The sequence below is a fragment of the Sebastes umbrosus genome, chromosome 5, assembly GCF_015220745.1.
Source record: "Sebastes umbrosus isolate fSebUmb1 chromosome 5, fSebUmb1.pri, whole genome shotgun sequence".
Classification (NCBI taxonomy): Eukaryota; Metazoa; Chordata; class Actinopteri; order Perciformes; family Sebastidae; genus Sebastes; species Sebastes umbrosus.
In genome coordinates this window covers 20179014-20192951 of record NC_051273.1, presented here as the reverse complement: position 1 = coordinate 20192951, position 13938 = coordinate 20179014, and the positions used below count along the sequence as shown (strand labels likewise).

Below are 13938 nucleotides of genomic sequence, written 5' to 3'. Positions count from 1 at the left end.
GAAAGAAGAACTTGACTCTCACACACACAAACATCGATGCACATTAGCTTCCGCTCTGCACTAAAATCTCCAACACACACACGCACCCACAGAGGTCCTGTTAATGTGCTCCTGCCAGCACGACAAGCGTCAAAACAAGCGAGCTAATTCAAAAGCGCAAACGAAGCGTTGTGTTGCAAGCACAGGAGGGAGTTTAACCAGCTCCTTTCACTTTGTTCCACTGAGTCAGCATCTCCCAGAGACAAAGAAAGAGATAGAGACAGATAACGCTGGTGGGGCTGGCGAAGACAGGGACCTTTGTCTGCTCGTGGAGATGTTTCCTTTGAACACACTCTTCTTTCTCTATCTCACACACTCATATGTGAGGATGATTCAGCTCTCAGACAGTGTGATAATATGCTGGTGGGGCACAGCGTCCCCAGCACAGTGTGGGGAGGAGTGTGTCTCTGTAATCAGACAGACAGTCTGTGCCGGTCCTGAGGCTGGAGGGAAGAACAGTTCTTGGTTGGAGCATGTTAGCGTGCTCTGAGGCAAAGTCAGGTCTTCTTTTTTCCTCTTTAACACGTTGCACAACATCTCTCTTGTCCTTGAGGTGAACCGTGTTGTGATTATTATCACATATCTGAGCTGCGTGGACGTAATAACTGCATACAGGCAGATTACAATATCTTGCCGTAATCCACAGTATGCGGAAAGAACATTTACTCATGTGCTGCACTTGTGTACTAAGACTATCCTCGACCAAAGAAATTCTTAGTCAACTAACACTCATACGATTTTGTTGACTAATCGATTAGTTGACTTAATCGACAGATCTGACAGTTTCATCACAAAGAATCACACAAAAGCATCACTTTAAATCTTTTTTAGCTGAGATGTGCTCATAAGTTTCTTGGAAATAAGTCATTCAGCATGAAAGGAGCATAAAAAATTACTAATCGACTAAAGAAATCTTAGTTGACTTAAGACCAAAACGACCGATTAGTCAACTAATCAGGACTCAGAGGGGGCAGCATTTTTTTTGTGCTATACTTTATACTTTTATTCCACTAAATTGCACTTTTAACACCACGTATTTGACAGCTACTTTCGCAGATTCAACTTTCACAACATGAAAGACTTATAAAAAATGTAATGTGATGTATTTTCATAGATTAAACTATGGGAAAGTATATAAAGGGATTAGAATCAGCTCGACTGGCTGCTACATTTAATTGCTACTTACGTGTAACGAGTATCTGTTATAATAAAACAATGATATAATATTCCTGAACGGTCATGAGTTATTATTAGGGCTTAAAGCTAGAGTGAAAACCTAAGGGATCCATTGGTATCAAACATGTCATACTAGCTTGTCGCAAAGGAGCCTAAATAACGCTCCAAACTTATGCTAAATTTTGGCGAGGAAAAACTGTCATGGCCATTTTCAAAGAGGTCCCTTGACCTCTGACCTCAAGATATGTGAATGAAAATGGGTTCTATGGGTACCCACGAGTCTCCCCTTTACAGACATGCCCACTTTATGATAATCACATGCAGTTTGGGGCAAGTCATAGTCAAGTCATTGAAATAAATAATGCTATATAATAAATAATAATAAATACTTCATGTTGTATAAAAAAAAAGCAGTTGTGTGTGAAACTATTATTTAAATAATAGTGATTTTACTTGTGTTTTTTTTTTACAAATGCCCATAAAATGTCCCAACACGTTGTTATCAGACATGTAGCTTACTTCCTTAAACACAGCAGCAAACCGTGCCAGAGAAGTTTTTGTTTATCGGTTGTGCGTGCTCCTCGTCTCCATGGAGCCTGTTTTCCTCTCTGTCTTTGATCTAGCTGTGTGTAATTTGTTACTTTTCTAAATAATATTTCATCTGGGGGGGGGGGGGGGGGTGTAACGCATGTTAAAACTGGAAATGTTAATAAACAGATTGTTAAAACAAATTAGCATACTTTTACTTGAAAAAAATATATTATATTATATTATATTATATATATACATATATATATATAATATAATATATTTTTTTCAAGTAAAAGTATGCTAATTTTTTTTAATATATATATCTATATACATATATAGATATATATATATAAATATATATATATTATTATATATATATAATGTTTTTTTTTAAATTAGCATACTTTTACTTGAAAAAAATACATTATATATATAATATAATATACATTTTTTTCAAGTAAAAGTATGCAAAAAAAAAAAAAATTTTAATTTATATATATATTATGTATATGTTTTCATATTGTGGTATTTCTACTTTGACTTACATATAATATATAGACTCTAAATACTTCATGTTGTAAAAAAAAAGGCAGTTGTGTGAAACTATTATTTAAATAAAAGTGATTTTACTTATGTTTGTTTTTTTTGACAAATGCCCATAAAATGTCCCAACCCGTTGTCATCAGAGATGTAGGTCACTTCCCTAAACACAGAAACAAACCAGAGAAGCCAGAGAAGTTTTTGTTTATGCGTGCTCCTCGTCTCCATGGATACCTGTTTACCTGCTCTTGTTGCCAGGTGACATTTCTCTCTCTGTCTCTCTGTCGTCACAGCCTGGCAACACCCCTCCTATCTATCTATCTATCTCCACGCAGCATTCACTTCATTAACTGTCTGTTAAGGTGGCAAGTGGCAGACAACAGGCGTGCTTGTTGTGTTTCTATTTAGGTGAACCATCCAGCACCATTAAAAGAGCTCCAGAGCGCAGCAGCGTCGACGACACGGTTTGGATATCTTTTACGCACGCAGGCACATTCTCGAGGGGGAACACGTTGGTCCTACGTTAGAGAGGCGGTTACAGCGAAGCGAGAGGCCACCTTAAATCACTGCTGACATAACAAGAACACTACTCCACCCACCCATATCCGAGAAGAGGTGGCTCACCTTCCCGGCTCTGCTTTCATTACCAAGAAAGAAGCCGGTGCATTAACAACACGAGGACATAATAAGCGCAGCTGCTTCTTGGTGCGTAAAACGACGCGCGGTTTGGATACGCACGAGGATTCACTGAGAGAAAAAACACCTTGTGGATATTCAAGTGGATTTATCTGAGAGTTTTTATCACCGGTTTGGGTTTCATTTACATGCCAAAGCTGGGGGAACACACTGGATCACAGCATACTTCTTCCTCTGCGAGAAGCTTTAAAGTTGTCGCCACAATAATTGGTAAGTAGACTTTTTATTACATCCAGTCAAAGTACAGTGTTCTTTTTTTTATATACTTTGTTTTTTCCAAGGCTGTTTTCATATATGCAATCCACTGTTTTGTAATTACAACTTGAGCTTACAGACAAACCCATCAAGTACACTATAGAGAAAACAACCTCAACATTCAAAACCAGGAAAAGAAATAACAATAATAATAATAATGACAAAAAGAGTAGAGTTAAAAAAACAAAACAACAAAGCAAAAAAAAAGAAAAAAAGTCTAAGTACAGTTAAGCATGCAGTCCAGTCTAAGTACAGTTTTTATCAGAGATGTGCTCATAAGTTTCTTGGAAATAAGTCATTCAGCATGAAACAAATAGAAAAAAGCATGAAAAACAACTAATTGACTATAGAAATCTTAGTCGACTAAGACCAAAACGACCGATTAATCGACTAACAGACTAATAGTGGGCAGCATAAGTACAAATTCATGATACTACTCCATTTTTTTGCCATACTTCACACTTTTATTCTACTAAATTGCACTTTTAACACCACTACATGTATTTGACAGCTAATTGATACTTTCACAACATGATAAACTTATAAAAAAATGTAATGTGATGTATTTTCATAGATTAAAAGAGTTTAAGACATCGATCTGAGAGACTATAGCAGTCAATCACGGATCGATAGAAGCATGTTGTCCAAGTGATTGGATGTAAATACTGCTGGACATGATTAACTTAATAAGGCCTCTATCGACGACAGGAGAATGTCACAGTTACTGTAAATTATAATTAGTGTCTGACAGTAAGTCGTTGTCTGTTTAGAAGCACAATAACAACCTGATTAAATGATGCTGCAGTAGTGACAACCACACTAACACTATAATACCATATTTTTATGATGGAGCTCAAAGCAAAAACATGTGGATTCATATTTCTGACAGGTAAAAGCTTGCTGAGGTGAATTATTCTCAAGTAAAATATGAATCACTTGCAAGTTTTTGATAGTTAAAGTTCCTTTCTTGGCCACTGGGTGGCGACCGAGTATCTTCTTTATTATGTTAAAGCTCCTTCTAGTGTTGGAGGTGAACTCTGCTCACCTGGATGGAAAAATTCACAATCTGTCCCTCTTTGTGTGTCAGGTTATCTGCTTATTTTTGCCAAAACATGAACTTGTGCAACACCACAAGTGCATATATCAAGTCATGTTTCATATATATAATTTGCTTTTACACACTAGGAATGATATTACTATATATATATAGAGATCCCCCTATGCACGTTCTTTGTGTTGTATTTTGTCAAAAAATGCTGGCTTCATGCTTCACTCTGCCGAAAAGACTAATATATTACAGCCAGTGTGTAAAAGCAAATGATTTATGTGAAATATGACTTGATATTCTTTGTATATTGTGAGTAAACAGGCATTCTTCTTCTTCCTGAAGAGAATAGCCTGTCCAATGTTTAATTTGCATACTATTCACAGTCACTTTAATAGTTTGTGCATGCTGCTGAGGTCAGGGGGTGGGAAGAGGATGGTGTCATCAACACTATTAATGCCACTACAGCCCATCTGGTAACTTAGATTTACCAGTGTAGAGTGTAACCACTGTTATTTATCCTATACCAAGTTCTTCAAATAGCTACACCCACACTAATGCTGTTGATTGTGTAGTTGTTTTAGTGATTAATGCTATTTTGAGTCTGTTCCCACACAAGAGGACCCTGAAATAAATAGCATTTTTACATCTGGGACCTGGCACAGATAAGAAACCGTGGCTAAAATTAAAGAGATATGCTCACTGGGCTGTAATAAATAGTGAGTAAGTTAGCAAAAAGTAGTCATGTTTCATATATATCGTTTGCTTTTACACACTGGCTTCTGTCTGTTACTGGCATGTGTAACCCATATTGAGTTAACCGGCATCCTTCTTCCTGAAGAGAAGAGCCTGTCCAATGTTTAATTTGCATACTACACGTGATCACTTTAATAGTTTGTGCATGTTGCCGAGGTCAGGGAGGGCGAAGAAGATGGTGTCATTAACACTATTAATGCCACTACAGCCCATTAGATAACTTAGATTTACCAGTGTAGAGTGTAAACAATGGTCTTTATACCTCTTTCAAGTAGCTACATCCACACTAGTGCTCTTGTGACAAGACATTTTTTGCAGGATTAATGCAAGAATAAAAACAAGACGAGATAAAAGAATAAAGGAATAAATAGAATAAAGTGCCAAGAGTATTGCACATTGCAAATTACATTCCAGGAATGCTATCCTGCGTTATGGGCACATATTTTGCTCTATGCTGTAATTTATTATGAATGGCCTAAAGTAGCTACATCCACACTAGTGCTCTTGTGACAAGACATTTTTTGCAGGATTAATGCTGTTTTGAGTCTGTTGCACAGTCTCCACACAAGAGGACCCTCAAATAAATAGCAGTTTTGCAGCTGGGACCTGGCACAGATGAAAACTTGGCTAAAATTAAAGACATAGGCTTGCTTGGCTAGTGTGTTCTTAACAATATATTTATAAAAAATAAGTAATAAATAGTGAGTAAGTCAGTGATATAGCATAAAGTAAACAATTGGTCAATTTAATTGAGTCCAGTGTCCTCTAAATGACCACGGGTCTCATTTTATGGGCACATATTTTGCTCTCTTGCTGTAATTTATTATGAATGGCCTAAAACTCGCCTGCCCTCCACGTGGGTGTGGATCTCGTCTCGTGATTGGCTGAGAAGCAGCAGCGTCCTGACAGGAGCTCTGCTGTGATTGGTCCAGGCAGGCTGCGGGTTGTGGGCGGATTCTTATCGATGGTGGAAGAAGTGGGATACTTTGTGACAATGTTCATTGTCGATATTTCACTGGAGCTGCCTAAGCTGGGTACGAGTGCGCAGCGGAGAGCCTCTCACTCAAAAAAAAACCCTGTGAGGGTTTGCAGCTCGTTTTCTCATCTCTAAAGCGAAGAGAGGAATTTATATTCGTTTTTTCTATTAGACCTCCCAGTTTTTGTTTTAAAGGTCTGCGTAAAAGAGCGTTCATGGCGTTTTTTCTTTTCTGCTGACAACATACTTGCCTGGTATTTACACATCTATGTAGCATTTAGGAAGACTTTTTGTTTGCGCATTGGAAAAAAAAAAAGGCAACAAAGAAAAAGACAGATCAAACAAAGAGAGAAAAAGCGTGTAGTTGACTTTTCCTGTGGGAATATTCTCATGATATCGACCGGAGAGGAGCTGGTTTTATTCTGACTGTCGGAGTGAAAGAAAGGAAGAGAGAAAGAGAGAGAGAGAGAGAGGGAGAGAGAGAGATCTCTGCTGAATGCTGCCTTTGCTTTGCAAGCAGAACAAGGGACTGTAGCTGAAGCTGCTCCTCCAGCATCCTTCTTCCTCTCCTCAGTCCTCTTCATCCTCGCCTCCTCCTCTGAACCACAGGTTATCGGATGGACCAGCACCCCAGCGCCCGGAGCTGCACCAGCCGCGGGGCTTCGTCCTGCGAGGCCGTCCCGACTGAGCCCTCCATGAATCTGTACATCCACTCCACCACCGGAACACGCTTCGAGCTCTCCCTTCCGCAGGAGGAGACCGTGGACGGACTGAAGAGGAGGCTGGCACAAAGACTCAAAGTACCCAGAGAGAGACTCGCTCTGCTGCACAAAGAAACGTGAGTAAACCATTTACTGGAAGTTGTTTACAATAAAAAACCCACATCCATGTACTGCGTAAAGGCCAGTTTGTGTGTGTGTAGTACGCGTATTATCCAGACTATTACGCATTAAAAAAAAATGCAAATAAACCTTATTTAGGTGCGTTCACCCTGCGGGCCTGCATGGTAAATGGACTTCATTTATATAGAGCTTTTCTAGTCTTCCGACCACTCAAAGCGCTTTACACTACATGTCAGCATTCACCCATTCACACACTGATGGCTACTAAGGTGCCAACTTTGCACCATCAGGGTCTAATCTAAATACTCATTCACACACAATGCCTTGCTCAAGGACACATCGACATGTGACCTGGAGCAGCAGCTGGGGATCGAACCGCCAACCTTCCGATTGGTGGACAACCTGCTCTGCCTTCTGAGCCACAGCCGCCCTGATATGATATGTTGCATGATATATCTTTTAATCTATGCTTTCGGATTTGTGCGTGGCCGAGCATCCCTGGAGCTCCACAGACAGACAACCTTGGCTTGCTCTGCTCATCAATACATTCAAGGAAAACTACCGAGCAGCCGGACGCACGGTATATTGGAATTACGCACCGGGGACGCACCGGTCACTGGAACAGTAGGCTATTGACGAGGCGATCTGCAGACTTGCATTGATCCATGCCTCCTTCATTATAAATACTGAAGCCTGACTGAATTACTAATGCTGAGGAAATCAAACATGTTAAACATTAATGAGTAAAAGTCACACAGACTTGGTAATTTATTTACTCTGCTGCAGCTGCATAGGCGCATATGTTGATCTTTGACTTGTTCCTGATGTATGCTGGTTGGGTGTATTGTAAGTGTTGCATGGTAATAGCCAGTAGCTTTGGAAGCAGGATAACTCAGTTTCAGTGGATTTCTTGGTGAGATAATAGCACAGCACTGCGAGGGAGTTAAAGCCTTTTATTATTCAAAACCTACAGTATTAGGCAGTTCCCAATCATGCCCAGGTTAAATGTGCTAACAATAGTGCAGGTGGTGTTATGCAAAAAAACAGAGAAGGGCGGTTTTAGTGCATGCAAACAGTCAGCATTGTTTTGCAGCCCCGATTCCCTCCCACCCATTGTAATCACCCAATAAATCACATCATCCTTTAAAACCCAAAACCCCCTTTTTAATCCCCTCCTGCTCCTCAAACCGTAGACCTACAAGCAAGTCAGCGCTGAGGGCCTTTGTTCAGCTGCAATGGGGTGAGATCTGGGTCATGCCTGTACAGCAGGCCGTCCTAAAACATCCTTCACTAAACTAAAGGAGGCAGAGAGTCAAGAGGGGTGGTTTTTAGTGCATCGTGACCGGCAAGAAAAGACCATTTCCTCCCCGTATAGAGCAGACACTCTGCACCAAATATGAAATAGTAAAGTCTTGGTAATGTATTATGTATCAACTTTCTCCACAATCACAGACAGCCATCATAACACAGCTCAATTAAGAACAATAGCCTTGCGATGTCAATAACAGCAGTGTGTCATTCTCATAAAGGATTGTGGTTTTGGCTTCGGAGTTTCTGCTCCTCATTTGTTCAGCTCAAAACAGCAAAAGAAAATACTTACCTCCACTTAGGCAAGTGGCAGCGGTGCCAGATATCCACTGCGAGCGGTTGTCAAGCTCCACTATACTCGAAATTGAAATATGACAGCCCAATCAATACTTCTCTTTCATGGAGCTTTTCACCCACGGCTCTTTTCCAAACTAGTTTTGAATTCTGTCTGCCCTCCCTCCCCCCTCCTTCCACCCCGTACCTGAAGGCTGTTTGTGTCTCTGAAGAGAGAAGATATTGTCAGCACGGTCTAATTATCTTGTTCTCTCCAACCCTGCAGGCGACTAAGTTCAGGCAAACTCCAGGATCTAGGCATCTCTGATGGGAGCAAGTTAACACTTGTACCAACAGTTGAAGCAGGATTAATGGTAAGGCTCACCTGGTTGTGTTTGTATTCAGTTTGCACTCCATGTTTATACTTTGCATAATTGATGTCTGCTCATTTTAGTCCATTCAAATTGATTTTTCTTTTTAATATTCTTTGCAGTCTCAAGCATCAAGACCCGAACAGTCAGTCATGCAAGCCTTGGAGAGTCTAACAGAAACTCAGGTAAGAGACTGTTTCTCTGCAATAATCTAACAAACTTAGTATCCTACCATGGTTGCAATCCAAACTGAGCGTTTGTGTGTGTGTTTGCATGAGGATGCATGAGGTTGTAGCTTTTAGGACTGGGACAATCTCTCCCGATTCGATACTATCACAATACTGTGGCGCCGATTCCATATGAATTGTGATTTTTAAGTATTGCAATGTGATGTTACGATTTATTGCGATTTTTATTAACTTTTTTTAACACTAGACCATGGGAAAAAGTTGAATCATACACTTCTAGGGACTTTTATTTTGGAAAATCTCTAAATTGATAGGGTAAAAATGTTTGATTTTCACGCAGCGGTCATTGCTGCGGTTTGTTTTGGTTGACGAATACGAAACGGATATGACGTCACGTTACTCAGACTACAACCACGAAAGCGGTAACTTCCTTCTACCTCCGCATATACTCAAATGAAGCAAATATATCGATTCTGGCATTAAAAAAATCAATCAAAAATAAAATTTGCGATACATAGGTGAATACATTTTTTCCCCCACCCCTAGCAGCTTTGTATAAGTGCAGAGCAACACCCAGATATGTCAGTAACAGAGAAAGAGATGAGCTGGGCAGGCTGCACACAAGCCTCTTTGCTCCGTCTAATCTCAGCCTCTTAAACAAGCCAAGCCAAGCTAGACATCCAGTGTGAGCTGTTAGGATATAATAAGCAGCAACACCCCTTGTATCCTAGTAACATCTGTGATAGCGTGTGTGTCTGTGTGCATGCACGCCGCTGCAGGAAGCCGGCGCGAACGCCGCACAAGAAAGGCTTATTTGCGAGTTGCTGAGAGGACCAGCAGCACATAACACTCACTTCCACCTTTCTGTTTATACCTTTATCTGTGATCTCGCTCCACTCCTTCATGCTCTAACACACACACGCACAGGCAAGTTTCCAGGAAGTGTGTAGTCTCACTCACTCATACACATAGTGCTGGATCATCAAATGACAGCGTTCTCACTCGGTATTAGCATAGGGTTACTGGAAGCCCTAGCAGGCGAGCACGCACAGCCCGAGAGTGGGGCCTACTCCCCTTACTTACAGTGAAACGGCTTTGTAGGCCCGCTGAAATACTGTATGCGTTTTGAGTCAGTGTGGCATGACTCACCAAAATGATCAATAGTGAGAGTAAAGCGAAATAGTTCTCCGCGCTGGCCGCAGAGAGAGCGCGAGCGAGAAGAGAGGCGATAAGGCTGAATGCACACAGGCAGCGGTGTGACGTATGAAACACTCTGCAGCTGACTGACTGACTCAGACCTACTTCCTTTTGTAGCGTTGGGTAATACTGAGATGTACGTAAGTGCATCAGTGATGCGCTGCTGACTGATGTCAAAACAGTACAAGATGGTGAAATAAATGATGCGGTTATCCAGAGAATGATGCTGTATATTAAGTTGAATTTTTGTAATCAGAGGATGTGGCTAAAGGGAGATAGCAGAGTGTGGTTTGGTATTCCTGCTGATCATTTTCTGGTGGAAATTCTGGTGTATGTGTGTATGTGTGTGTGTGTGTGTGTGTGTGTGTGTGTGTGTGTGAACTCAGCATGCGTCTCGTAGCGCTGACAGCAGATGACTGCGTGTGTGTAGGTGTGTGTAAGTGAAGTTGCCCATCATGTGGTACGCCTTTGCTGGGCAGCCATGAGTGACCGTCATTTTCACCAGACGATAATTCGGCAGAAGAGCAGATTTCTCACACTGCCTTCCTTCCTGTGTCCTCTATAATTCATTATGAGTCACATGCTTCTTTTCTTAAGAATTGCTCATAGTGCATTGCTGTTGCATTCATATTTATTAGGGGAAGGAATAAACATTTCACCTATATATCGATTTTTTTAATGCCATAATCTATATATTTCCTTCATTTGAGTCTATGTGGAGGTAAAAGGAAGTTACCACTTTTATTGTTGTAGTTTGAGTAACGTGACGTCATATCCATTCCGTATCCGTTCCGTATCCGTCAACAAAAACAACCCGCAGCGAGCCGAAACAACAAAGCAGAAAACGGCGGAGGGTCCGTGTGGATACGACCTGCACCCTCACATTTTAAATCCCAAGTGGTAAACATTACGCATACAGTAAAGTATGGAAACACTTTGGGTTTCACACATTGTCAGGAAAAGCAGAGCTAGACATCACGGCTAAAGCTGCATGCTAACTCTGTTATGGACAGGTAACGTTATCGTATGCGGTAACGTGCGGTCAAGTCAGCCGTCACTCTCATCTTCATGGTCAAATCGGACAATGACTGATATATTTGACTTCAGGACATCTCTGACTACATACATGCTGCAAATGAAACATTTTTATGAATTAATGTAGATATTTTCCAAAGTAAAAGTCCCTAGAAGTGTGTGATTTAACCTTTTCCCCATGGTCTAGTGTTAAAAAAGTTATAAATCGTAATATCGAATCGCAATACATATCAAAGTATCGTGGTAGAGTAGGAGATAGGTGTATTGTCCCAGCCCTCATACTTATGTGACATTAATTGTAATCCTGCAGTGGGGATGGAGAGAATAAAGGCGCAGTAAGGCGGATAGCAGGGTAAAAGGTTAAAAAAAGGCATAAAGCTGCTTTAGTGTGTTTTTATCCAGAGGAATTGATTCCTCTTTATAATTCATGAAGCGGAATGGAATGATATAGATTGCAGGGAGATTAAGGATCTGAGTAAGATTAGAAAAATAGGAACAAAAGCTTTCCCTCATTTCCTCTCTGCCCCCCCTCTAACTCTGGGGCTATCAAAAATCAATCAATGCACTTAGCTCTTAAAAGTGTCTGACATGATAACTGATATGCCCATACACCCAAAAATAGCCTCGGGGGGGGGCAGTGGGGAGAGATGTCAGCTGTGGTAGCCGTAGAGAACCCCTGGATCTCTCATAACCTCTCACCCTTCGTCCCACCTGGAGTGATGTGAGGTCTCATTTTCCAGATCGGGTGTTTTGCCGGGAAGTGTGTGTATTCATGGAAGACGGGGCTGAGCGGATCACCTCATGTCTTAGGATTCTGGGATGGGGGGGAGCTAGCAGCTAGCTAGCTAACCAAGCAGAACATGACAGCTTCCAGAGCTGTTTCAGACTTTTTAGCGGAGCGAGTTAGATAGAAAATGTTTTATGGAAATGGAGCCCCGGCAATTATCGAAATGGGATTTTTTTTTTTTCGCTCCGTCCCCCCCCCTTTTTTCCCCTCCTTCTCCCTCTCTTGTTTCTGCTTAACAGCTCTCCTAGGGCCCTATAATTTAAATGTGCTGTGGTTTGCAAGTCCGGCTAGCTGCCTCGGTTTGACCGGCTTCTTTAGCAAGGACAATCCTGGGCCGCCTTAATTCCTCCTCTGGCATCTCACTAGACTTTTTCTTTTTTGCATGACATCTAAGCTGTATTAAGCCACTGCTGCTTCCTGACAGCCCATCAAAATACAGTTGCCTGTGCTTCCCCTCTTCTCATTCTGTCTGCTAAATAGAGGTTGTGTGTTCAGCTTACATATGCAGCCGTGCACACACACACACACACACACACACATGCACACACACACACACACACACACACAGCAGAATTGAAAGGATATATTTAAGAGGATTGAGGATTGAGTTCAGAGAATGAGGAAATGTCTGATCCTGGTAGTAAAATGAATGTATACTTACAAGACAAGCAGTGAAAGGGAAATGAAAGCAATATTCAGGATTTCTGGGTAGACAGTGACATCAGCTCTCCATCTATTGATCTTGGTATTTGACAGAAAGAGAAGGATTATGTGTCCCCTCTCAGCACACAGGGACTATTTGCTCATTGATGCACATTGATGTTAGAATAAAAGCCAACCAGGCAGGCAGGCAGGCAGGCATCACCCTTACCATCCCCCCGTTGCCCTTCCCCCCTTGCAGCCACCTCTTTGTTCCTGTCTTAAAGCACCAAACCTGCCCAGCTGACAGACCCCTCAAACACACAACAATGATTGAGGGTCACTCTTTAAGTTTGCCTCTCTCTCCTTCCCCCCCCCACCACGATCCCCTTTCATCCCTCCATACATCCATAGGCGTCTGAGTGCAGCTACAGTGGTGCATACTGGTTTTCAAAATCAATCTCCAGCTGCAGCGAGGCTCAGCAGGCTGCACATTGACAAATTTTTGCCTTGAACGCTAACACAGATTGCTTTGGGAGGAGGCTGCGTGTTGCCGTTCCATATGTCCCCGTGGAATAGGCTGTTACATATCTGCTCTACTTTTCTTGCTCCCGCCGACAAGCACCTCCTGTCCTCATCCACTCCCCTCCTCCTCCTCCTCCTCCTCCTCCTCTAGCAACGACATGGCACAGTTTTGTCATTGTGTCTAGAAGCGAGCAGATGCAAACTAGTAGGATCTAACAATCTGTGAGGAGTCACCCCTGAGGTCACCCTCACCGTCATTTCCTCCCCTCCGCCTCCCTTGGGGAGGGGGGTGCCACATTGGGCCTGACAGGGATGGCGATGTATGTGTGCAAGTTCTGGATGAGGATGAGCTCATGGGTAACTCACAGATGAAGAAATACAGGCGAGGATGTAATGGAGGGAAGGAAATCAAAACGAGGGATGTGAGCCCATGATAATAATAGTCATACATTCTGTCATTGTGTTACTTATGGATGTAATTATAGTGATAATACATGATTCCCCTTTTTGCTGGGGACCCCCTGGAACTCCCTTAAGGACCCCCGGAGGTCCCCGGACCCCACTTTGAAAACCACTGGACTAGTCGACTCCTCTTCCAGAAACAGCGGCTGGGTTCATCAGTCAGTCTGGTTCACATCAGATCGACTGGATTAGCCAGCAGCACACTGAAACTAGCTCACTAGCTAGCTAGCACGTATGCTACAGACTAAAGTTAGCAACCTAGCGTGCAATGAATCAATGAAGCGGGCCAACGCCAGC

The 13938-nt window shown here is 41.9% G+C and overlaps 1 protein-coding gene across 3 annotated transcripts in view; it reads left to right on the top strand.

Annotated features, from left to right (window-relative positions):
• The first annotated feature begins 2670 nt into the window (after positions 1–2670).
• The window catches only part of midn (midnolin), a 32215-nt gene continuing 20947 nt past the window's right edge, over positions 2671–13938 (top strand). Inside the window, exons 1-5 of one of the 3 annotated variants that reach the window (XM_037769235.1) lie at positions 2671–2991; positions 3120–3192; positions 6624–6852; positions 8724–8811; positions 8931–8993. In XM_037769235.1, coding sequence (XP_037625163.1) covers positions 6632–6852; positions 8724–8811; positions 8931–8993 — 372 coding nt within the window. In that variant the 5' untranslated portion in view covers positions 2671–2991; positions 3120–3192; positions 6624–6631. Of the gene's footprint in view, positions 3193–5719; positions 6210–6623; positions 6853–8723; positions 8812–8930; positions 8994–13938 lie in introns of those variants that run through there. The other 2 variants (XM_037769234.1, XM_037769236.1) reach the window with 2 other exon arrangements.